This window comes from Pan troglodytes, chromosome X (assembly GCF_028858775.2).
Source record: "Pan troglodytes isolate AG18354 chromosome X, NHGRI_mPanTro3-v2.0_pri, whole genome shotgun sequence".
Classification (NCBI taxonomy): Eukaryota; Metazoa; Chordata; class Mammalia; order Primates; family Hominidae; genus Pan; species Pan troglodytes.
The window spans coordinates 20,625,173-20,651,917 of NC_072421.2; the positions used below are offsets into that span (position 1 = coordinate 20,625,173).

At 44.3% G+C, this 26,745-nt stretch overlaps 1 protein-coding gene across 15 annotated transcripts in view; it reads right to left on the minus strand.

The window, feature by feature from the left end:
* MAP7D2 (MAP7 domain containing 2) overlaps positions 1-26,745 on the minus strand; it is a 111,394-nt gene that overhangs the window by 28,874 nt on the left and 55,775 nt on the right. For 3 of the 15 annotated variants that reach the window (XM_016942857.3, XM_054676725.2, XM_016942862.3), the window contains 6 exons: positions 20,886-20,997; positions 19,939-20,037; positions 17,078-17,188; positions 15,038-15,160; positions 8,586-8,746; positions 6,724-6,851 (listed from right to left, as the gene is read on the minus strand). In XM_016942857.3, coding sequence (XP_016798346.1) covers positions 6,724-6,851; positions 8,586-8,746; positions 15,038-15,160; positions 17,078-17,188; positions 19,939-20,037; positions 20,886-20,997 — 734 coding nt within the window. Of the gene's footprint in view, positions 1-6,723; positions 6,852-8,585; positions 8,747-15,037; positions 15,161-16,151; positions 16,462-17,077; positions 17,189-19,938; positions 20,038-20,885; positions 20,998-26,745 lie in introns of those variants that run through there. The other 12 variants (XM_016942859.3, XM_063803954.1, XM_016942870.3 and 9 more) reach the window with 10 other exon arrangements.

The following is a 26,745-nucleotide window of genomic DNA, read 5'->3' on the forward strand; positions in this document are numbered from 1 at the left end:
GGCACGCACCAGTAGTCCCAGCTATTTGGGAGGCTGAGGCAGGAGAATCGCTTGAACCTGGGAGGCAGAGGTTGCAGTGGGCCGAGATTGCACCGTTGCACTCCAGCCTGGGCGACAGAGCAAGACTCCGTCTCAAAAAAAAATATGTGTGTGTGTGTGTGTGTGTGTGTGTGTATAAAATAGTTCTAGAAACACAATCTTCTTCAACATTTTCGACTTCACATTATTCTAAGTGAACTAATGCAGAAACAGAAAACCAGACACTGTATATTCTCACTTATTAATGGGAGCTAAACAATGAGTACACTTGCACGTGAAGAAGGGAACAACAGATATTGGGGCCTACTTGAGGGTGGAGCGTGGGAGGAGGGTGAGAATCAAAAAACTACCCATTGGGTACTATGCTTATTACCTGGGTGGCAAAATAATATGTACACCAAACCCCTGTGACATGCAATTTATTTTATTTTTTATTTTTTGAGACGGAGTCTTGCACTGTTGCCTGGGCTGGAAGTGGCGCGATCTCAGCTCACTGCAACCTCCGCCTCCCGGGTTCAAGCGATTCTCCTGCCTCAGCCTCCCGAGTAGCTGGGATTACAGGCGCGTGCCACCATGCCTGGCTAATTTTTTGTATTTTTTGTAGAGACGGGGTTTCACTATGTTGGCCAGGCTGGTCTCAAACACCTGACCTTGTGATCCACCCACCTTGGCCTCTCAAAGTGCTGGGATTATAGGTGTGAGCCACCGCGCCTGGCCTGTGACACACAATTCATCTATAGAACAAACCTGCACATGTGCCCCTGAAACTAAAATAAAAGTTTTTTAAAAAAAGATTTTCGGCCAGGCGCGGTGGCTCATGCCTGTAATCCCAGCACTTTGGGAGGCCAAGGTGGGCGGATCACGAGGTCAGGAATTCGAGACCAGCCTGGCTAACATGGTGAAATCCCATCTCTACGAAACATACAAAAATTAGCCGGGCGTGGTGGCGCACCCCTGTAATCCCAGCTACTTGGGAGGCTGAGGCAGGAGAATCACTTGAACCCTGGAGGCGGAGGTTGCAGTGAGCTGAGATCGCACCACTGCACTCCAGCCTGGGTGACAGTGTGAGACTCCATCTCAAAAAAAAAAAAAAAAAAAGGATTTTCAACTTCAAAGAAACAGCACAGAGCCAGTGAGCCAGTTGTGACCTTGCTTCTGAGAAGCCAACTCCAGAAACCCCAAAACCAACGAAAGAACTCCATCCTTAATACTCTGTTCCTCTAGAACTACTCCTGGTACCAAAATACTTCTAGAGGTACAGAAGTAATAGGATAGATGTATATATAAAGGGGAGTTTATTAAGGAGCACTGACTCACAATCACAAGGTGAAGTCCCACAATAGGCCATCTGCAAGCTGAGGAGCAAGGAAGCCAGTCCTTGTGATCTGAACTGCCTATCATGAACTGGGTGCTTTCTGACCTATCTAGCCATAAAGTGGGGTGTGCACAGCAGCATTCTATCATCAAATGGAAATGGTATATACATGATCGGGCTCGAGCAGGTCCTGAGGGCACAAGCAAATTACATGAGGAAGTGGCTCAAATGCCCTGTCACCCTGCCTTCTCTCCCCCAGCCTGCACCGATGGCCTCATGGGTGGTGGTGGGCGGTTCCCTATGATCAGTTGACAGAGGAAGAGAAGACTAGGGCCTGATTTACAGATGGCTGTGGATGATATGCAGGCACCACCTGAAAGTGGACAGCTACGGCACTACAGCCCCTTTCTGGGACATTCCTGAAGGACAGTGGTGAAGGGAAATCTTCCCAGTGGGCACAACTCCGAGCACTGCACCTGGTTATGCACTTTACTTGGAAGGAGAAATGGTCAGATATGTGATTATATACTGATTCATGGGCTGTAGCCAATGGTTTGGCTGGATGGTTAGGGACTTGGAAGAAGCATGATTGGAAAATTGGTGACAAAGAAATTTGGGGAAGAGATATGTGGATGGACCTCTCTGAGTGGTCAAAAACTGAGGATATTTGTATCCCATGTGAATGCTCACCAACAGGTGACCTCAGTAGAGGAGGATTTTAATAATCAAGTGGATAGGATGACTCGTTCTGTGGACACCACTCAGCCTCTTTCCCCAGCCACCTCTGTCATTGCACAATGGGTCCATGAACAAAGTGGCCACGGTGGCAGGGATAGAGGTTACACATGGGCTCAGCAACACAGATTTCCACTCACCAAGGCTGATCTAGCTACGGCCACTGCTGAGTGCCCAATCTGCCAGCAGCAGAGACCAACTCTGAGCCCTCGATATGCACCATTCCTCAAGGTGATCAGCCAACTACTTGGTGGCAGGTTGATTATACTGGACCTCTTCCATCATGAAAAGGGCAGCAGTTTGTACTCGCTGGAATAGATACTTACTCTGGATATAGGTTTGCCTATCCTGCACGCAATGCTTCTGCCAAGACTACTGTCTGTAGACCCATGGAATGCCTTATCCACCTTCATGGTATTCCACATAGCATTGCCTCTGAACAAGGCACTCACTTTACGGCTAAAGAAGTGCAGCAGTGGGCTCATGCTCATGGAATTCACTGGTCTTAACATATTCCCCATTATCCTGAAGCAGCTGGATTGATAGAACAGTGGAATGGCCTTTTGAAGTCACAATTAGGCCAATTAGGTAACAATACTTTGCAAGGCTGGGGCAAAGTTCTTCACAAGGCTGTGTATGTTCTGAATCAACGTCCTATATATGGTACTGTTTCTCCCATAGCCAGGATTCACGGGTCCAGGAATCAAGGGGTGGAAATGGAAGTGGCACCACTTACCATCACCCCTAGTGACCCATTAGCAAAATTTTTGCTTCCTGTTCCCGCAACATTACGTTCTGCTGGCCTAGAGGTCTTAGTTCCAGAGGGAGGAATGCTGCCACCAGGAGATACAACAAAGATTGCCCCCTGGACACTTTAGGCTCCTCCTACCTCTAACTCAACAGGCTAAGAAGACAGTTAGTGTTGACTGGGGTGATTGACCCAGACTATCAAGATGGAATCAGTTTACTACTCCACAATGGAGGTAAGAAAGAGTATGCGTGGAATACAGGAGATCCCTTAGGGCATCTCTTAGTTTTACCATGCCCTGTGATTAAGGTCAATGGAAAACTACAAGAGCCCAATCCTGGCAGGACTACAAATGGCCCAGACCCTTCAGGAATGAAACTTTGGGTCACTCCACCAGGTAAAAGACAACGACCTGCTGAGGTGTTTGCTGAAGGCAAAGAGAATACAGAATGGGTAGTAGAAGAAGGGAGTCATCAGTACCAGCTACGATCACAGGACCAGTTGCAGAAACGAGGACTGTAACTGCATGAGTATTTCTTCCTTATTTTGTTAAGAACATGTTTGTGCATGTATACACTTACTCTGGATATAGGTTTGTCTATCCTGCATGCAATGCTTCTGCCAAGACTACCATCTGTGGACCCATGGAATGCCTTATCCACCTTCATGGTGGATGAAGAAACTATTGTCATTTCCTTTCTCTTTCCTTTATCATGTGACATAAGATTTATTGATGTCATATCAGCATTTAAGTGTTAACTTTATGTAATAGCATTTGGGTTGGGGATTGGTGTGCTTCCAGTTGTAGGAAGGATAGGCATAATTACGACCTTATTATTTGTCTTTATTTGAAGATTATGTATGATCTCAGGAGATGTGTATGGGTTCAAGTCGACAAGAGGTGGACTTGTGATGGTTAATACTGAGTTTCAACTGGATTGGATTGAAGGATGCAAAGTATTGTTCCTGGGTGTGTCTGTGAGGGTGTTGCCAAGAAGATTAACATTTGAGTCAGTGGACTGGAAGAGGCAGACCTACCCTCAATCTGGGTGGGTACCATCTAATCAGCTGCCAGCATGGCTAGGATAAAAGCAGGTGAAGGTGGCTCACACCTGTAATCCCAGCACTTTGGGAGGCCAAGGTGGGCGGATCACAAGGTCAGGAGATGGAGACCATCCTGGCCAATGTGGTGAAACCCCGTCTCTACTAAAATATAAAAAATTAGCTGGGCATGGTAGTGCATGCCTGTAATCCCAGCTACTCGGGAGGCTGAGGCAGGGGAATCGCTTGAACCTGGGAGGCAGAGGTTGCAGTGAGCCGAGATTGCGCCACTGCACTCCAGTCTGGTGACAGAGCAAGACTCCATCTCAAAAAAAAAAAAAAAAAAAAAAAAAAAAAAGCAGGTGGAAGAGTGTGGAAGGACGACTAGACTGGCTTAGTCTTCTGGCCTACTTCTCCCATGCTGGGTGCTTCCTGCCCTCAAACATCGGACTCTAAGTTCTTCAGCTTTTGGACTCTTGGACCTTCGACCACAGACTAAAGGCTGCACTGTCGGCTTCCCTACTTTTGAGGTTTTGGGACTTGGACTGGCTTCCTTGCTCCTCAGCTTGCAGATGGTCTATTGTGGGACTTTACCTTGTGATCGTGTGAGTTAATACTCCTTAATAAACTCCCCTTTATATATACATCTATCCTATTAGTTCTGTCCCTCTGGAGAACCCTGACTAACACAGGCTGTTTCCCTTTCTTATGGTTTGTGTGTTCACTGGAGTAGCACTTTTAATTTCCTTCAATAACTTTTCCTTTGCATTCATGACTTGGCTAACTGGTGCCAGAGGCCTAGCCTTCAGCCCATGTCAGCTTTTGATGTGCCTTCCTCACTGAGCTCAATCATTTCTAGCTTTTGATTTAAAGGGAGAGATCTGTGGCACTTCCTTTCACTTGGACACTAAGAGGCCATTGTTGGGTTATCAATTGGCCTCATTTCAATATTACTCTGTCTCAGGGTGTAGACAGATCCGAGGAGAGGGAGATGGGGGAATGGCCTGTCAGTGGAGCTGTCAGAACACACACATTAAGTTTGTCATCTTATATGGGTGCAATTCATGGCACCCCAAAACAATTATAACAGTAACATCAAAGATCATTGATCACAGATCACCATAATGGATATAATAATAATAATGAAGTTTGGATATTTTGAGAATTGCCAAAATGTGACACAGAGACAAGAAGTGAGCACACACTATTGGAAAAATGGCATCGACAGACATGCTCAATGCAGGGTTGCCACAAACCTTCAATTTGTAAAACAAACAACAACAACAACAACAACAAAAAACAGTATTTGCGAAGTGCAAAGTACAACAAAACTAGGTATACCTATAATTCTCATTTCTATAGAAGATACTACCATTTACAATAATAATGATGAAACTTGCAAGCTAGTATCCCTGCAGGGACCATGAGTCCAAATTCCAGCAAGACAGAGAGAGGGTGGAGCCTGTAAAAGTCTCAGCGTAAACTAGGCTTTTCTTTCTGTTAATGCAAATGTCCAAAATTAACATCAGAGTAATGATGCATGGGTGGAAGCTGAAAAAGGCTCAGAAATAAGACAGAGGTAAACGGATCGTAGAGTCCACATAATAAATTTAAAGAGGTGGTAGGATAACAACACCATAACCAAAGATGGGCAATACTAGCACAGAAAGGTTGCAATGAACTAAAAATAAATAAAGAAAGAAAAGTAGGCTTTTAATTCAGTGATGTGCTATGGAAAGATTTTCCTTATGGAGGACAAACACATCAATGGCAGGTATTAGTAGTGTATCAAAACCATAGTGATCTCTAAAAAAAATTATTAATAGTAGTGAAAAAGTCTCTATTAGAAAGCAACACATTGGAAATTTAAGAGCTGATGTCATCTTTAAATATTTTTGACAAATTCGCAAGTGTTCATTAAACTTGTGTTTATCCAACATTCTCTGAACTAAACTGATACACTGAATAAAGTTTATATGATTCTCTCCATATAAAAACTTTCCTGTTTTCCCAAATTAAATCATATTTCTCTTTCTTTCCCTGTCCTACTAAAGATGGTTTCCACTGTCCTACTGGACTGAGTTATTTACTGAGTCTTTTGTCAGTTACTGTCAGTAAAATATTTTAATGACTTAAGACCTTGGTGGTCACATAGTTATTGTAAATTTTTCAGTTACATGGTTTCCTTGGTGAGTTTACCTAGTTCCTAACAAAAATTAGGCATGGTGGCGTTATGGTGCATGGGCATAGTGGTCCCAGCTACTTGGGAGTCTGAGGCGGGGGGATCACTTGAGCCCAGGAGTTGGAGGCTATAGCGTGCTGTGATTATGCCTGTGAACAGTCACTGCACTCCAGGCCTGGGCAACCCAACAAGACCCCATTTCTTAAAAACACACACACACATATATATTTGCTTCATTAAAATACTGTTGATCATGGCTGACAAGTTATTATTGTCTCTCTATTAAAGAGAGAGACAACAAGGTGGGGGAGAATGTCAGGAGGAGCCCAAGCCCAATGCAATCACTTAAATCCAAATGCAACTGGAAAAAGAATACCAGAAAAGCAGAATGGAATTCATGGACCTAAAGAGAAAATGCTGAATGCATCATCTTGGTAAATAAAAGCCCTGTTACGCACTGGGGTCCCTTAGCAAAGGATCTTTCACCCAGAAGATACACAGAGAGTCAAGCCAGGTAACTCCAAGGCCAGCATTTCTCCCACTTACCTCTTCTGGCTGGCCACGCCTCACGGGGGAGCAGGAGCTGCAACACTGGATGGCACAAAGCCCTAGCAAACTGACTCATGACAGTCAGACTGTCTGGCAAAGGGGAGAGATGCTTACTTGGATATCACAGGAGAAGATGGTCTCTTAGGAATGCCTCCAGAAAACTCGCATCTTCTCAGAGGGGACCCGAAGTTCACAACGGGAAGAGAAGTTGCTGTTCGTTGCCCCCGCTTCACCTTCTCCACCTGTAGGGGACACAGGATAGCCACAGTCCATGACTGGCACTACTTCCACAATTTATAAGACTAATACCCCAGATGGAACAATGCACAGCTTTCTTTCAGAGGGATCGATATGAAGCTGTAACGCTTCACATGACAGGCATCTTTGCGGGGAGGCAGGATGAGGTCATCACATTTGCATTATCCAGTTAAAAAAAATCAGCCTCAAAATGCAAAGATTTCCTTCTCCTTGTTATCTTTCAAAGAGTTAACAACTGAACCATATTATGGTCTTAGACATATAGGAACTGAAAAGAGTATAAAAATGTAAAATCACTACAAAAAAATTACAGGTGGGTAAAAATGTGGTTACAACATCCAAGACAGTGAGCTGTGGCCCCTGATGGTATACATGGTATAATGGGTCTGCAACCCCACCTAGTCCTGTAGGTCTTCCCATTACCTCCTTTGGCAGAAGGGAACAGACATCAGTGCCCAGCCTGCAGAAAGTGCTCCACAAGGGTTAGCTCCCTTCTCTCCCTATCACACTTTTCTGCAGCAAGTCCTCAATTGGCCCCCACACTCACATCCATCAATCCCTTTCAACACTAATCCACTGTATAGTAAAATCCGAGAGTCTAAAACATGCACTTCTAAGAGCCACAACAGATTTGAAAAGAAAATATGGCATTATAAAATGCAGTAGTTTTGAAATAAGTCCTGACATTATTTGATATTCCTCCCTTCGACAGGTGAAGCTTAATTCCTCTCCCCTTGAGTGTAGGTTCATCTTAGTGACTTACTTAAAGGACACTGCAGCTTCCCGATAGCTTGCTTGGAGGGAAGCCAGCTGTGGCATCATTTGGATACTCAAGCAGCTTTATGGACAGGCCCATGCAGTGAGGAACCGAGGCCTCCTGCCAACAGCCATGAATGAGCCGTCTCAGATGAGGCCCAGACATGCTTTCAGATGATGCAGCCCTGGCCAACATCTTGACCACACCTCATGAAAGACCTTGTACCAGAACCACTAAGTCACTCTGAATTTCTGACCCAAAGAACCCATGAATTAATAGATATTTGTTATTTTAAGCTGCCAAGGTTTGAGGTGATTTGTTAAGTAGCAATCGATAACTAACAAAAGTAGTATGGCACTGTGTAATTTCTAAATAAATAGACACAATTGGGGGTGCCTGCTCAACATTTAATTTACTGATAGTGCCAGTATGCCATCAAAAATGTTTAAGCTTGGCATAGTAACATGTGCCTGTAGTCCCAGCTACTCAGGAGGCTGAGGCAGGAGGATTACTTGAGCCTAGGAATTCAAGGTCAGCCTGGGCAACATAAAAAGACTTCATCTCAAAAGAATATTTAATGATTACTTTTGTAGGTAAAAGTTGACGTAGATCCTCAGTTCCACTTAGATGCACAGGCAAGACTGACCCAGAATCAGATATCCGTAACGAGGAAGACAGAGGATATTTAGAACATTCCTTCTGACTCCTGTCCTCTGGAGGGCAGGCTGTGACAAGGACATCATTAAGAATTTGCTCCAAGGTACTAAGACTTAAGAGGGTGCAAAAAGTTAAATGATTTTCAAAGGTTGGGTAAAATTTTGAACTAAATCTACCCTTTCCTGCTTTAAGCAGTCCCAGGAGATTGATGGAAACAGACAGCCCAGGTCAAGCACAGAAGTAATCACACCATCAGACAGAACACAGTCTAGAGGAGTGAGTGGGTGGGTGGTTTTAAACCTACCAGAGAGGCCTCTCCTCCTGAAAGGGCTTCTTTCCCAACATCTCCTGCACCAGATGTAGACGTAGATGTAGCTTTCTTCTTCTCAATGTTTCGAGTGGGTGAAGACTTGTAAGAAGGGTTAAGAGGGCCAAGAGGAGCTAAACGAGGACAGACATGGAATACTAGAAAGTTACAATATAACAGCCAGAAGGACAGAGAGTACAGATGGAAAAAGTAGAGCAGAGAGTTGGGAAGAACACATTTCTGTTAAAATATGACCTGGGCAATCAATATCATACTTTTCTATTGTACACAGGATGGATCTTACCCTAAAAAGGCTCCCATTATGACTCAAGAGTCAAGTTTATTCAAGTTTATTTCAGGGGTTAAAAGTCTGTACTTTGGAGCCACAGAGACCTAGCACTGCCACCTAACAGCTGGATCACCTTGGGCAGGTTACTTAACCTCTCTAAACATCGATTTCCTTGTGCACAAAAGGGTTAACATAGCAGATCTGACTGCTGTGCTTAGAAAGGCCTGCTTATAAGGGTGGCCCTTGGCTGGCATCTGAGAACTTAGATTTCAGGAGGGTTCCCACCATTAACTGATGGGTGTCTAAACTGTTTATACAAACAGTATGGTTTATGCTAAGCATCTGCTTTTCTTGTGGGAGTGTGGAATCTGGGTATGTGCCTGGGAGCGGATGCCTACATATCTAGCCCCCAGTAAAAACCCTGGGCACTGAGTTTCTAGCCAACTTCCCAGCCTGGCAACATTTCATACATGTTGTTACAATGTGTTGGTAGAGGAATTAAGCTCGTCCCATGTGACTCCACTGGAAGAAGACTCTTGGAAATCCACACCTGGTTACTTCTGAACTTAGTCCCATGCACCTCCTCCATTTGCTAGTTTTTTCATGTTTCCTCCTGCTATAATAAATCATAGCCATGGGCCGGGCATGGTGGCTCACCTGAGCTTAGGAGGTTGAGACCAGCCTTGGCAACATGGTGAAACCACAGCCCTTCAAAAAATACAAAAATTAGCTTGGCATGGGGGCACACTCCTGTAGTCCCAACTACTCTGGAGGCTGAGGCAGGAGGATCGCTTGAGCCTGGAAAGTTGAGGCTGCAGTGAGTCAAGATCGCGCCACTACACTCCAACCTGGGTGACAGAGAAAGACCCCATCTCGAAAAAAAAAAAAAAAAAAAAGCTAAGAAAGAAAAAATAAGTCACAGCCATGCGTGGAACTATGCTGATTCTTCCAAGTTCTCCTAGCCAGTCATCAAACCTGGGGTGGTCTTGGGGAACTCTGGCACAACTAGTGTCAGAAATGGGAATTGCTGGAATGACCCTGATTTGCTGAAACGTGGTAAAATCACATTTTGGGAAAAGGACAAAAGGGTGGAGAACAAACTTGTGATGCCTGGGTGGCTATGAAGTTATCCATGGTATAAAACAGCAGCTGAGCTGTTGTGAGAGGTAAAAGTGACCTACGGAATTTAAAGATGACCAAGACAGCTCCAAGAGAGTTGGCTTGATGGATCCCCCTGGCTGCTTTTGACTGTAGCATGCTAGCTAAAGTGAGGGAAAAAGCACAGCCCAAGTGATGCCTTTGGTTTTTGTTTTCTCCTCCAAGTGAGAGTTAGACACAACCTCCTTGCTTTTTGCCAGCAGTGGGTAGGCTGGAATTTAAACTCCAAATATTAGAACCAGAACAAGTCTCTGTAGTAGATTTTTCTGCTATGACTTTTGTCTAATGGAGCCTCTTAAAAAGGGGAGATATGAAAAGACAGGCAATTTCTAGAAAAAGACATGCTTCTGGAGTTTTAAAAATCGAGTAGGGACCACTACAAACATAGAATGCCCTTCATGGGGCCCAAAACTGTAAAAAGATTCTGGATGCTGCTAGACTGGGTCACATACAAGTGCCCACAAGACAGGGCTTGTTCTCTGATGGGACCATCCACAATCAAGCTGCTCATTGGCTCTATTATTTCTGATGCAGAGTCTGATTATATTCCCAACACATGATTCCTACAAAAGCTCCAAGTCACATTACAGGCAATGTGACTCTTTCAGCCATCCCTGACAGACTGAACTCCATCCCCTCTGGGGAAAGTGTCACTGCTGTTGATGCTTTGTGTTTAATTTTCTGGAGTAGCTGCAGTTTGTAATAGACTGAGATCCTGACTATATTTCCTCTACCTTTCTCTCACTACACACGTCAGTAAAGCAATTTGTTAAATGCAGCTGTCACTGGAAAGGGATTGATCTTTTCTAGGCTGCTCACTGGATAAAATGATCAAGATGAAAGGGCTCAGAGGTGATACAAACCTACTTTAAAACGTTTTGAAAACTTAGGATTTTAGCCTAATACCTGAACACAATATATCTTTCTGGTTAAGTTGGATAAAAATGGGTTTTAAGAAATGCTTTTGTCCTTTCTTTGAAAGGTCTGGGTGAGAGTAGGGGATGATTAAGAAAATGTAAAGTTTTGATTATTGAATAGGACATGGAGAAAAACAACATAATCCAACACCTGGGGTAAAAATGATACAGGGATACGGAAGGACATTTGTGTTCTGTTTTCCATAACTGCTCCTGGAAGCGCTCTCCTTCCTGAAGGAAAACTCCTTGTGCTGAAAGCACCTTGGACTCAGACCCATGGCTGAGCCTAGATGGCATGTGACAGCATGACTATGAGCCAGCAGGAGTGGGGCCAGTTCCTACCTGTCCCCACAGAACACCTCCAGATGCCATCTGCACTTGCCAGGAAGATGAAGTAGGGTCACTGGTAGAACTGTTTGGGACTGATGGCCTCAGGCAGCCCCCATAAAACCTGGGACTGAGCTGAATTACCTGCACTGGACTGAGCATCCTGAGGCACCAGTCACCACAGTGGGAGGCCACACTGGGGACTGACTGACCAATGATACCCTGCTAGTGTGCCCTAACATCTTCAACTCTTTTTTTCCAGGGAACCACATGAGCCCTTGGGGATCATAGTTCCTATGTGCGTGCCACGATTATCATGACACGGCGTAAGGCCTGGAAGGCATTCAGATCAGTTTCAACTTACTGGCCAGAGCTTTTCTGGGCCTGAGCTGATGCCACAGGCCAGGTAAAAAGATTCATACAGCAACTGATGGAGGAGGCCACCTGGCTGCCTCAAACAGACCTTTCTAAGGCCAGGTGCAGTGGCTTAAGCCTGTAATCCCAGCACTTTGGGAGGCCGAGGTGGGAGGATCGCTTGAGTCCCAGAGTTTGAGACCAACTTGGGCAACATAGGAAGACCCTATCTCTACAAAAAAAAAAAAAAAAAAATTAGCTAAGTGTGGTAGCACACACCTATAGTCCTAGCTACTCAGGAGACTTAGGTGGGATGATCACTTAAGCCTAGGAGGTTGAGGCCACAGTGAGCCATGATCATGCCACTGCACTCCAGCGTGGCTAAGAGCAACAGAGCAAGACCTTGTCTCCAAAATAAATAAATAAATAAATAAATAAGAAAAAGAAAAGAAAGAGAGAAAAAAAAAGACAGACCTTCTGGTTAATGAGATTTGCTTTAACTGCTAAGTCCCAGAACCCCTAAAGGACATAACTGAGATCAATACTACAGGATGGTCTCACCCCCCGCTATGTGGGGCCCTACTGAAAAATTTTCTGTAAAGACACCTTGGCCAAGGGTCAAGTGGGTGAGCTGTGCAAAAATGAGTTAACATAGCAAGCCTGACTGCTGTCCCTACTAAGGCCTGCTTACAAGGTTAGCCTTTAGCCAGCACCTGGGAACTTACATTTTAGGACGATCCCCCTTTAACTGTTGAGGGGCTCACAGGGCATAAACAAACAACATGGTGTATGTTGAATACCTGCTTTCCTTCTGGGAACCTGGAATTTGGGTATGTGCTGGGCACGGAGTACATGTGACCAGCCCTCTGTAAAAACCGTTGGCACTGAGTCTCTAAAAAGCTTCCCTGGTTGGCAACATTTCATATATGTTGTCGTAACTCATTGCTGGGGTGAAAGGCGTCCTGAGTGACTCCACCAGAGAGGACTCTGCAAGCTTGTGCCTGGTCTTCCCAGGACTTTGTCCCATGTGTCTTTCTCCTTTGCTGACTTTGCTTGCATCCTTTCACTGGGGATCCTGTGAGTCTTCCTAGCAAATCACTGATCCTGGAGTTGCTCTTAGGGAACCCCAACATATTCCTTATTCTCGAAATGGGGTACTTCCTACTTGCTAGGGTTTTTTGATACATAATTCATATACCATAAAATTCACCCTTTAAAAAGTATACAGGACAGGCATGGTGGCTCATACCTGTAATCCTAGAACTTTGGGAGGCCAAAGTAGATGGGTCGCGCTTGAGCCCAAGAGTTTGAGACCAGCCTGAGCAACATAGTGAGACCTTGTCCCTACAAAGAATCCAAAAAATTAGCCAGGCATGGTGGTGTGTGCCTGTAGTCCCAGCTACTTGGGAAGCTGAGGTGAGAGGAGGGCTTGGAGTTCGAGGCTGCAGTGAGCTATGATCACATCACTGCATTCTAGCCAGGGTAAAAGAGCAAGACCCTGTCTTTAAATACATATACATATATATACATATATGTATACGTATATGTATACGTATACATATACACATACAATTTGGAGGTTTTGCTACATTTGCAAGGTTGTGGAACCATAACCACAGTCTACTTCTAAAAACATTTTCAAGATTCCCCAAATAAACTTTGTCCGTTAAGCAGTCACTCCCCTTCCTTCCCTCCTCCAGTCTCTGATAACCACCATCTATTGTCCATCTCCATGGATTTTCCTATTTCAGACATTTCACATAAATAGAAGCACACAATATGTGGCCTTTTGCAACTGGTTTCTTTCACTTAGCACATTTTCAAGGTTCATCCATCTTGTGGCATGTATCTGTATTTTTTTTTTTTTTTTGAGATGGAGTCTCGCTGTGTCACCCAAGCTGGGGTACAGTGGTGCAATCTCGGCTCACTACAGTCTCCACCTCCTGGGCTCAAGTGATTCTCCTGTCTTAGCCTCCTGAGTAGCTGGGATTACAGGTGTGCACCACCACACCCAGCTAATTTTTGTACTTTTAGTAGAGATGGGGTTTCACTATGTTGGCCATGCTGGTCTCGAACTCCCTACCTCAAGTGAACCGCCCACCTTGGCCTCGCAAAGTGCTGAGATTACAGGTGTGAGCCACCATGCCTGGCCTGTATTTCTTTTTATAGCTGAATAATATTCTACTTTATGGGTATATCATATTTTCTTTCCACTTTGTGGCTATTGTGAATAAGTTTTTGTGCAAACATATGTTTTTAATTTCCTTGGCTGTATACCTAGGAGTGGAATTGCTGGGTCGTATGGGAACTCTATGCTTAAGTTTTTGAGCAACGGTCAGACCGTGTTCTACAGTAGCTGCATCATTTTACATTCCCACCAGCAGTGTGTGAGGGAAGAGTGTCTCCACACCTCCACCAACACGTGGTTATTTCCCCTTTTAAAAAAATTCTAGTCATCCTAGTGGGTGTAAAGTGGCATCCCACTATGGTTTTGATTTGCATTTCCCTAATGATTAATGATGTTGAGCATCTTATGAACTTATTAGCTATCTGTACAACTTATTTGCAGAAACAGTATAACTGTTTGGAAGCAGCTACAACTAGGCAGAAGTTTTATCTCATTTATGTATCATCACAACTGAGTACACTATCTGGAGAACAGAGAGTAGACCTGACCTTAGGTGGACACAGTGCTGCTCATCTGGAAACAAAGAGAATGCCAGCCGCCACAAATCCTGACATGATGACTTGATCTGCTTTGATAAAGGCAGGGCTTTGATGGTCTGGTCCAGTGTTTCTCAGACTTCAGTGTGCAGGCTAGGTGGGGCCTTCCAACCAAGCTCCTAGATGCTGCTGCCATTGCTGGTCCATGGACCACCTTTTGAGTAGTGAGGCTAGAAACTTCTCAAAGTTTCTAGCTTTCATTCTGTGCTAATCATTGTGCTATCTCATTTGCATGCACTCTCTCATTTAATCTTCAAAATAATTTAAAATAGCTCCATCTTGTAGATGAGAAAACTGAGGCTTAAAGAAGTTAATTAACTTACCCTCAATGGTGAGAGCTAGTGAGTGGTAGAGCTGGCTATGGGACACCCCAGACTGGTCTACAGGCTGTTTTGCCACACCGTCTCTTAAGAAAAGTCTACTAACCTCCAGAGTTCATCAAGTGGGGTTTTCTTCCCCTAAAGAACATGCTCTCACTCATAAGATAATTTACTCACCTCTGTGACACTCAAAAGAAACATAAAACAGCAAAACACTGGTATAAGACGTTATTAACCAATGAAGACTTTTCACAAAGCCAGCAAATAGGAAGCAAAATCCAAAAATTCAGGAGTAAATCCTAGGCTGACCAACACCTCTTCGGGCATTTTCCTTGGTGTTACCAGCTTAGCCTCTTTTACCTGAATCATTGGCCTGCCCAGAGAGCATGACTGAAGCTCTGCTTCTGGCTAAAGAAGACTGTGTGGGTGTCAACAGTCGCGAAACAAGAATGGCTTCCATTGGACTAAGGTGCATGTGATGAGCTGAGGGATGGAATCAAATGAAAATTTTAAAAAGCAAAATTAAAACAAAACAAAATAAAACATTTAAACAACACAATGCATGGTGCAAATTAACTTTTGGGTGGCAGAACATGGAAAATAAAAATATTTGAACAAAGGATGGATTTGGAATTTGTCATCGTAAAATAAAACAAATAATGTGTCCTTTAGAGTTTGGGAGAGTGCATTAATTGTCACTAGGTACCAAAATCCATTCAATATGCTATTGCAGTACAGTAACCTGTATCACTCAGAGAATTAGCCCACCTCCCAGATGTAATATGGACTCAGGAAATCATTTATGGCCAGGCATGGTGGCTCATGCTTGTTATCCCAGCACTTTGGGAGGCCAAGGCAGTCGGGTCACCTGAACTCAAGAATTTGAGACCACCCTGGGCAACGTGGCGAAACCTCGTCTCTACAAAAAATACAAAAAAATTAGCTGGGCATGGTGACATGCGCCTGTAGTCCCAGCTACTTGAGGCTGAAGTGAGAGGATGGCTTGAGCCCGGGAGGCAGAGTTTGCAGTGAGCCAAGACTGTATCACTGCACTCTAGCCTGTGCAACAGAGAGCCTGTCTCAAAAAAAAAAAAAACAACAACAACAACCAAAAAACCTTTACTCCAAGTAGAAAACAAATTATGCCTATAAAACACTTGTTTTAGGTCCTGCGCTAAGAAGCATTTCATAACACACTGATTTTTAAATAAAATGTCATCTTGTAATAGTATAAAAATATATCTTTTCATACTTTTTACATGTCAATAAGGGTAAAAATTAAGTGAGAGGCACAAAAATACAAACAGCCAACTGATTATCAGCTTTAATGAAAGACAAATAGTAGTATTCATAATCTGGAAGTCAATGACCAAAATATTTAGATCAGTTTTGAATGTATTATATATGGCAATGAATTAACTTTTCCCTCACTCTGTATTCAGCTCTTCATCACTTCCAGGTTCCTGGTGCTTACCATGAACTGCATCACAGATCAGTAGCGTTATGAACCTTATAGGGTCTCTGACACACATAATATGCCTCTGGGATAGAGGTACAAGGTCAATGTCAGTGGAAACAACCAGGAAGGCACACCAGCCTCTGCCAAGTCGCAACCAGCCTTTTGCTCTGCCCTTGGTGATAACTTGTGCTAAACACTCCACTGGCACCTGATACTTCTTCAATGTTGCTTTAGAATAAACATTTAGTGCATGGAGAGCTTCCGTCATTTCCTTAACCTGTATACTCTGAAAGGTATAAACAGACTTTCAGTGACTTATCTGAGCCTTTGTGAGAATGCAGACCGTGTTAAATCTACTCAGGTTCTGGAACTGGCACACGTCCCATACACATCATCTCCTAACTCAAAACAGAGCGCCACCCAACCTTTTCCTCTTTTAGAGGCCTCATTAGTTCTGTGCTTCTCTTTTCATCTACAAAATGGGCAGGCCTATAAACCACAGATGACTGCAGAACCCCATTTTTTCACATATCTAAGCCTCCCATATAACTATAACTTATCAATTCTGCTCTTTCTGGCTAATCAACTGTATTCCATCATTGACCAGGCAGTTACTTTAATGGTCACATCTGCCCACTGGTTAATTAATTCCTGGGCAGGATAACTCCTACATGCAATGTGGAAAACAGAACAGTCTCTTTCAGACTGGGAGACTGCATTAATTCCTACCTCTATTCAACAACGACCTGGCTCTAAAGAGCCGTGCCACGTTCCAAAGTCCCACTGACAAGGCCCTAGAGCTCCCACATTCAGACCACAAGACTAGGACAATGATGGTATCTGCAGAAGGCTCAAGAGGAGACTCTCACAAAGACAAACGTTAAGATGCTCACACCAGAAAAGAAACAAACTAGAGAGACCAAGTCTACATGTTCACTTGCCTCGGTCTGGGGAATAGGATATTGCCACGGTGGACGAAGACAGGCGTTTACTCATGGGAGGCTCCGTCGGCTTTGGCAAACTCATAGTTGATGTTGAAAGTTTGTCACATGCTGCAGAGAAATGCATTAAAGACATTGGTATTCATCACACTACTGTAGAACCAAGAAACACATATCCCGAAGTGTCCTTCCTGTCCTCATCCACGCACCTCCTAAATGTTGTGGCACAGCATGCTCTGCTTTCATCATCCTGGCATCTCATTATCCTACTCTAGAAATGACCAGGCTACAGCAGCCCTTGGTCTGCAGCAAAATCTCTGCAACTTCTTCACTGTGTTGTCATCTTCAATTTCAAATGTTCAACCTCACTCAACTGTTCAACTGAAGCCCTGTTAATCCCACCAACAAATCATTTTCTTTTGTCTAGGGATTTTTGAGCATGCTCACATCACACAAAAACAAAACCAACTTGGACCCAGAGACAAATCACCACTGGAAAACGCCCTATGGTCTGACTGTCACCGCTTGCTGAAACCGACTCTTTTATGAAGGTTATCTGTAGCTCAGGTTGGAGAGAGATGAAATCCGTCCTCTCAGAGTTGTATTTAAAGCAGAACGGCCTCTTTAGCAGTTGGTTTTCCTTTTCTTACTTAGTAAGAGACAGATCAAAATGGTCCTTTTGCAAATGCTTTAACTGTTTGAGGTTAGGATTTTAACAGGCGACCCTGAGTTTGGTGTTCTTATTACGTTCCAGTCATTATTTCAGACGGCAAACAAAGAGATGCTGACAGTGCCCTGTCAAGCTAAGTTAGAGCCTGAGGCCAAAAGAAAAATGTGTGCTCTTGGTTGTAGAAAAAGCAAACTCGTCAATAATATTTTCAAAATCTACTCCTCTGCTCATCGTGTTTTCCCATGAGAACTGCCATAAGAACTGCGATGTTCTATAATTTCTGCTGACCAAATGACAATCTTAAATAATTTTTTTTTTGAGACAGAGTCTTGCTCTGTCTCCCAGGCTAGAGTGCAGTGCCACGATCTCGGCTCACTGCAACCTCCGCCTCCCGGGTTCAAGTGATTCTCCTGCCTCAGCCTCCTGAGTAGCTGGGACTACAAGTGCATGCCACCACGCCCAGCTAATTTTTGTATTTTTAGTAGAGACAGTGTTTCACCATGTTGGCCAGGATGGTCTCGATCTCTTGACCTCGTGATCTGCCTCAGCCTCCCAAAGTGCTGGGATTACAGGCGTGAGCCACTGCACCTGGCCCGATAATTTTTAATTAACTAAAGCTGAAGTAAAAGTACAATAAATTTGATTTGTGTAGAAATAAAACTATTTAAAGTTGAAATTATATGAGTTTTAATACTCTTACTTTTCAATTTTTCCATATTTTAAACTACTTTAATGTTTTGAAAAAATTAAACATTAGAAATTAATAAAACCACGTATATAGGAGTACACATTTTCCCTTTTGCTTCAGGCTCTGATGTGCTCAGCATGGCACCAGTCTTTAGAAATTTGTTGTTTATTATGGATTGTTTTGCATTAATTTGGATTTTAAAAAATATCACATTAAGATATTATTTTATCTTTATTACTGAGATTTTTGGCACTCCCTTAAATTGTATGCTCTAGTCAAGTACTGCACTCATTTCACCCTGGCCCGGGCCCTGGGTGCTGATTCCCAGTGGGTGATTACTCCACCTCTCTGCACCTTTCTTTTTTCTTTTTTTTCAAGACAGAGTCTTGCTCCGTTGCCCAGGCTGGAGGGCACTGGTACGATCTCACTGCAACCTCTGCCTCCCGGGTTCAAGCAATTCTCTTGCCTCAGCCTCCTGAGTAGCTGGGGCTCCAGGCACCCGCCACCACACTTGACTAATTTTTGTATTTTTAGTAGAGGCGGGGTTTTACCATGTTGGCCAGGCTGGTCTCGAACTACTGACATCAAGCAATCCGCCTGCCTCAGCCTCCCAAAGTGCTGGGATTACAGGCACAAGCCACCACGCCCAGCCCCCCTGCACCTTTCTTAGGGGGAAAGCCAGTGCCCACACTAGAGGTAAATCTGCTTGTGCAGCAAAACTGCCGTTACGAAGCACCCCCAGTAAGGATTATTCATTGTCAAAGGAATGTCAGAAACCAAGGATATTGATTCCTACTGCTAATATGACCTTCCGCATTGTTAGTAAATATTGCATCCCTTTTACAGCTTTTTTTTTTTTTTTTTGCCAGTTGAAGATGGATTGAATTTCTAAAGTCATTATTAAATGGAAACAAAGTTTGGCTAGTTCTGTTCTTGATCTAGACCAGGGGAGTTTCCCAGGCCTGTATACAAAACAGACAGCCTATTAAATAAAATCAAGCACAAAGCCAAATTATCTAATTATTTGGATTACCAGTGTTAGCACTGATAAAATTCCTACCACTCCCTCTCAAACACCTCTCCAGGAATCTATCACTTTAACACTAAGCCCAAGTTTTCCATTCAGAACTCCGGGTGATTACAGGTTTTGGTAACCAGAAGTAATCAGAATGCCCTGCTACTTAATGTCTACAACAGATGATGAAGAGATTGTTAAAGATCTGAATGTGCAGAAATCCAACACTGACAAGATTTTCAAGGTAGACGTTAGTGAGTTGAGGATGAAATGTCTCCGGGGCACTAAGATGTAAGGCATGCACCACTCTATAATGACAGAGGAACAAAGAAATATGGGTATGTCATTCACATTGCTAGGAAAAAAAAATTGTGACAGGCCAGACTAAGAAACCAATTGTAAAAGTGCTTGACGCAGACATGGTGATGGGGGAGGATGATCAGAACAGTTATCACAAAATGCTATGGCACAGTGATGCTCGGATATACCGTTGGTGGACTCGGCAGCTGCGGCAGTGGTCCCTGCATCCGGAGGGAGGGTGCTGGCTGCTAAACCTAGAGGAGGGGGTGGGGTATTTTCTGATTCACCTACACAGCAAAAAATCAGAGCAAAGAGAGGTAAAAGAAAAAAGTCCCAATTTCTTGTTGCTTCTTAGTTTCTAATTAGGAAATTAGAAAAAGTAACTGAAATGGGTTGTTGACTTTTCAAAAAAGAAAAAAATAAAGTATATTTACTGCCCAAAGGTGAAAAGCACAATACAGCAAAGTCAAGAACTGTCCTGTAAACACAAATCCATTTGCTCTCAGATAGAGCTAGTACACACCTCCTGCATAATAGAATGCTAAGATCGCTGAAATGTAGTGAGACACTGAAAAGAAGGAAAAGCCATCCAGAGACTAGTAACAATCCATATATTAAATTATACATTTGAAAATTTAAAGATGAGTTTGAACTGGTAATGAAATAAGTCACCTTGAAACAAAGTCGAAAAAGCAACAAAAATTTAAAATGCAGCAGGAAATAGTCCAGCCCTTTTTGGAGGATAACTGCCACTGTGCTTTTCCTGATCGCATCTGGAACAGTGACAGAGCCTCCTGCCGTTTCCCTCCCCTGAAGTCAGAACATCCCTGGGCTTGCCAGCTGGGCCCGGCTCACTGGGCTCTGCGTTCAAAGTCTTCTCTTTTGCTCTCCCTCAAAGCCCAGTTTTTGTGTCAACTGCTGTTTGCTATCAAGAAGAATGCACAGATCCCCTTCATAACAAATGCATGCATAGGAATCTTGGCAGTTTTAAACATCACATCTGAAAGTGGTGCCTCTGAAAAGCTGTGCAAAGCATCCCCCAGATCCTGGAGACACCCAGTGGTGCCCATAATCCCCTGCCTGCTCCATTATTTCCCACCCAGGACCTGAAATACAGGGGCAACCCTACACTCACCATCATGTCCTCCGGGTCCAATGGCCAGTGGTGCTCCCCACGAATACTTCTTTTTCAGCTCCAGCTGCTGTGTGCGCTCCAGGGACCGGCGCATCATCGCCTCCAGCCGTTCCTACACAGTTCGTGTAAGGCAAGTGTTAACAAGATTAACTACCCAGCCCCACCACACTGCCTGCTGCCTCAGTGCACAGTGTGAGTCACCAAATGGGGCTTTCTGTGCTCAGCATCCAAAACCCAGGCATACGTGCTCTCTCTGCCACACCAGCGTGTTCTGAGTAGGTGGAGAGTAAACAATGCGGCTAGGCTAGCACTGGCTCTCAACCCAAACACCGTGTGTCCTGTCCCCTCCCCTCCCTGGGGAGAAGCTGCCCTAGGAATAATGCCCAATAAGCATTAACTCCTTGAGGCCTATCTCAAGCCATTTTGCCCTATCCAGGAGAGCTGGAATTCTGCTCCAGAACCAAGAGCATCCTTTCTAGTTAAAAGCATAAAACATTTTGCTTTGAGAAAATTTTAATGCAAATATAATTTGAGTTTTTGGGGTGATACATGACACTGAGATCTATTTTGCAAAGCTGCATTTTCATCTTAGAACTTCTTAAAGGGGAACCAACTGTTTTACATAGTGTGACGCTTTTCTGCTATATAGTAATCTGGGATAATATTGCATATTTCAAAATTTTCAAGAGGCAAGAGTAAAGAACCTTCTGGCCACAAAAAAAAAAGCATCCATGCGTTCCCAGAGTTACTTAGGTGGAGGAGGCAGGGAGGCAGAACCCAGTAATTTTTAACCAGAAGAGAAAAACAACCATTAGGCTTCGGCTTCTCTCGTAACAGTATTTATCAAAAACACTCTCCTGTATTACCCAAATTGTTACTTTCATAAAGTTGTCCTTGCTGCTGCAGTGAAGGTGCTCTAATTCTGCACTCCCCACCACCTCCGTGACACTGCAAATACCAACTCCTCTCCCTATCTCCACTGGAGAAGGCCTGAGCTAGCAGTTATAATGACACCCTTTTGCCCTCATAAAACCCAACCCCGAGGTGCTCCAGGAACTGGGCTAATCATGGCCCATTCTAAAACAAAAAGATACAATTGTCATGGCTTAAAAAAATACACACAGAAGCAAAATTAATTTAGGACATCATCAACTGAGTAACCATGACTTAAAGATCAGGAAAGGCTCCTTTATGTCACACTTACTAGAAACATATAAAGGTCACTTAATAGGTATCTGGATTTATCCCTTCTGTCTATACCAGAGGGATGAGATGAGGATCTGGCTTCTCCACATCTCAGCCTCCTCTGCATAATTTTTCTCTGAATAGCACTTTGCTAAGAGACTGCCTCTCCAGGGACCTGTGAGCAGAAAGGGGGATTTTTACCTCCTGTAAGTCTTAGATTTGTATTAGCTATTAACTGTGCTCTTGTATTTGGCCTGAGACTCCACAATCGTGAGTATGCATGCCTTGGCAGAGTCCAGTCCTCACGACCCTGGCCCATTAAACGATGATGGCCAACTCTGGCAGTCTGCCTGATAAAAGCTGGGGCTTGGAAGGAAGAGAACTTCTCTGCCATGTGATGCCTCAAGTACAGCCACTCGAGATTGGGGCTGAATAGTATTTCATTATACGGTTTAACGTAAAGTATTTAACCAATGACCTAACTGAAGTGTTGAAACCTTTCATCCTAGAGTGAATTAAGTATTGGGTGGGTTACGGTAGATTTCCCACATGCCAGAAGGACCTCACAAAGTGGTCCCTTCTCTACTAGGGGACCAATGAAAACAAAGAATAGTGAGCTTCACTGAACCAGCCTGACCACTGATCAGCTATCTGGGGGGCACCCTTGTAAGGGAATGAGTGCTCACTGAAAGCCAGACCTGCCCCTGGACTTTTCAGTGGCCTCTAGAAAAACTACCCCTGCCATCCATCCCCAGTCCACTGAGCTGCTCCAAATCCCACCACTGGAGATTCATTCCTTCAGACCTTGAGGAGGCCGATGAAAACACAGTTGTCCCTGAGAGAAAGACACACTCACTTTGTATCACCCACTTTTGGAGAGACGATGAGAAATAGATGATAAGCAAGTTCTAAGAGAAGAGGATTTATGGAACCCCAAAAAGTCAGAATGGGGTGATTCATACATACAGAAAACAAAACTTGTCCAGTGCACAAGTCTTATTTAAGGTTAGTCCTGAATAGGTCAGTATTGCCTCGTGTTTGTGTGTACCTTTTTGTTCCTTCATATGACGAAACAGAAAGGATCTCAGATTTGGAATCAGGAGGTAAGGATTCAAATCCCACCTCTGCCTGACACTTTTTATCCCTGTGACCTTGAGCTAACATTTCAGTCCTGGGCTTCAGTTTCCTTGCCTATAAAATGGGGATGAGCTTACCTACATCACCAGATCACTCTAAGTCTATGGGATAATGACTAGTATGCAGTAAGTCCTTAACCAAAGCTAAGTGAATCTGAATTTAAAGAGGAAGATTCTTATCAGGACCATTTAGAGCAATAGTTCTCAAATCTGAGAGATCAGGTAGGAGAATCCCCTGGAGGAATTATTAAAATCCTGGGGTTTATCCCCAGAGTTTCTGAGTCAATAGGTCTGGGGTCAATAGGCCTGCTGAGAATCTGCATTTCTAACAAGTTCCCAGGTGCTGCTGGTCATGGGACCCCCAAGCAAGAGCCACTGGTTAGAGGAAAGGCTGAGCAACAGAAAGTGAGCATGAGAAAGTTCCATCACATTAGAAAAACAGCATTAATAAATATCAGAACTGCATACTGCAATTCCTGCCAAGTTCTGGTTCTCCTGAGTATCATCTGATGATCAACAGAGGATGGGGAAAGGGCAAGGCAAATCCTTGTCCCTAGAATCTCCTCTATTAGGTAGGGCTTAGTGGAAGGGTGGAAGGAAGGAAGGAAGGAAGGAAGGAAGGAAGGAAAGATAGGAAGGAAGAAAGATAGGAAGGAAGAAAGACAGGATAGATAGGAAGGAAGGAAAGAAGGAAGGAAAAAAGGAAGGAAGGAAAGAGAGGAAGGAAGGAAAGATAGAAAGGAAGGAAAGGGAGATAAGGAAGGAAAGAAGGAAGGAGCGAGCCTCACACTTGATGCCTTGAGGTCTGGCTTTAGATCTGTCTGGATGAACTTGGAGAATCACGACCAAGGTGACCCCGCTGAACTGGCTGAACAGTATTAAAGGTTGCCAGCAGGGCACATTCCAGACACTGTTACTCAGACAGCAGTCTCTGGCAGGAATGGGTGGTAGGGGGTGGCTGTGCCTCTTCAACTGCCATTATATGTGTTCTTTTTTTTTTTTTGAGACAGAGTCTTGCTTTGTCACCTAGGCTGGAGTGCAGTGGTGCGATCTCTGCTCACTGCAACCTCCACCTCCTAGGTTCAAGTGATTCTCTCACCTCAGCCTCCTAAGTAACTGGGATTACAGGTGAGCACCACCAAGCCTGTCTAATTTTTGTATTTTTAGTAGAGATGGGTTTTCACCATGTTGGCCAGGCTGGTCTTGAACTCCTGACCTCAGGTGATCCACCTGCCTTGGCTCCCCAAAGTGCTGGGATTACAGGCATAAGCCACCATGCCCGGCCCATTACATGTGTTCTGGGGATGACACTGCAGGGACACACCCCCAGCGGTCCTCAGCAGGGATGTGTGCAGAAAAGAAAGAAAAGAAAAGAAAAGAGAGAGAGAGAGAAAGAAAGAAAGAAAGAGAAAGAGGCCTTTCTCTTTTCTGTTTAGCATAAGGAACATGAAGTTGGCTTTTCCAAATCCAATTTTCCAGGGCCACTGGTCAGGAAGCTATACTGCCCTGAGAATGGGCTGGCATACCGTGTTGTCAGCCCTAACACAGGTGACAGGAACTTGTTCTGGTAGCTTGGTTCCTGGGAGCTGTGTGGCACGTGAAGGTTCTAAGAACTTAAGGAGTAGGTGGCCTCCAGCAAGAGAATGAGTTTAAGGTCAGGGTGTCAAGTGGACAGTAGAACCACCCCACCCCTCCCTGGGACCCCTCCCTGGGACAGGCCTGACTACTCTTAAGACCTCTGAGAGACAGGCCATTGGTGGTACCCACTTCTGCCCTGGCACAGACATGAGGGGTTATCAAGAGTGACATCATGGCAACCATAGGGATACAGAGCCAGGGCAGGGCTGGGGTGGGGTCAACAGGCCTCTCATGAGCTCCTAAGTATCAGACCCAGAGAGGCAGGATTTGGTGGGCAACAAACACTTTCCAACAGGCTAGAGAAGTAAAATGGCCTGCATAGGATGAATGATCTTCCTGCAGAGGCTTTTCTCTGGCTGACAGAGACAGAACATGACCAAAAAAAAAAAAGACTTCAATCTGACACTGAGAAGAGAATGGAGAACATCCACAGCCAGGCACTGAGCAGGCTGCAGCCCTCCCAGAGCTCCCCTTGAATCATAGGGGCCAGTGCAGAGGGTTTCCTTTGAAGAGGGGCTTCCGTAATGCAGGCTGATCCCTTCTCCCTAAATGTCACCCACGAGAATGCCAAAAAGGCCTCTGTGCCAGCAGAGCACCGACCCAATGTAGCTAACAAGCCAGCCTGTGTGTGGCAAGTCCCTAAGCTACACCTGGGTCCCCTGGGACCCTGAGGGCAGGAGCAGGTGGCAGAAGGAGGCTGCTGTTTCCTTGGGTTGCTACACAACCACAGGAGGCCCAGCCCTCAGCCCTGCCCTGCTGTGCCCAGGGAGAAGAGGGAACCAAGCTCAGCTTGGGCTGACAAGGGTCGGTCGGGCAGCCTCCTGCTTCCCTCCACCACATTAGGGGTGCAAGGAAGCACACAAATAGAAAATTACCCAGAAGGGAAACCACAAAAGATTCAGCTGCATCAGGACCAACCATATGGCATAAAACTCCCTCACCTCCAAGAAGGGGGAGCTGTTCTACTTAATTTAACATGCCTCCAGCACTAATGTTCTGTAGAGAAAAACTATAAACAGAAATTGCCTCAAAAGCAGCCCCCAGTGACAATGCATATGTCAGAGCATGGGAAGTGTCTTATGTGACTTCACAGTACCCCTTCCTGGAAGCAGCAGTGACAAGCTTTCAAAATGGAGAGATCATGGAAGAAGAGGACAAGCTCTAAGTCATCAAGGAATGGAGGATGGGAAGAAAATGGGTGAGTCCAGCAACTCTTGACAAACACAGAAGTTAGGAAAGGAGAAATCTGTCCCAAGTTACCAAAACAGCCTATTATACTGTGGCTTTTTCCCATCTACTGACTCTGTTTCATAAGCTTTTGTGGGTAGCACCCTCTTGACCTTGCTTTAGCCAAGCTCAGCTGAAGTAACTAAACAGAATGTAACATTCCTGAACGATTACTCTGTGCTAGGTGCTTTGCTGGGCACTTTTACAAAAGTCACCTCTTTTAATTCCTGTAACTACCTCTGTTTTGGGCTAAGGAGACAGAGTTAGAGGGGCATGTGACTTGCCCCTGGCCACCAGCTGCTCAGTGGTAGAGCTGGCATTGGAGCTGACATTTGAACTGGGAGCAGATGAAGGCACAGCAATCAGACTGCAGCCAGTAACGGTGAACCATAGCTAAGACACTGGCTTAGACCTCATTTTCTAAGAGGAGGAAAGCAATCACCATGAAAGGGTGCTTCTTGGGCAAAGATGGGTCTGACTGTGTGTGTGTTTTCGTATGTGTTCTTTAAAAAAAAAAGAAGGAAGGGGTAAATATATATAGTGATAAGCAACTGTTCAGAGATTTTAAAAAATACTGAATTTGTACAAACATCTTCGAATCCTATAGGGTTGGAGATTACCAAACCTCTATATTGTTCATACTAAAAGATGAATCATTATACCTTATGAATAAA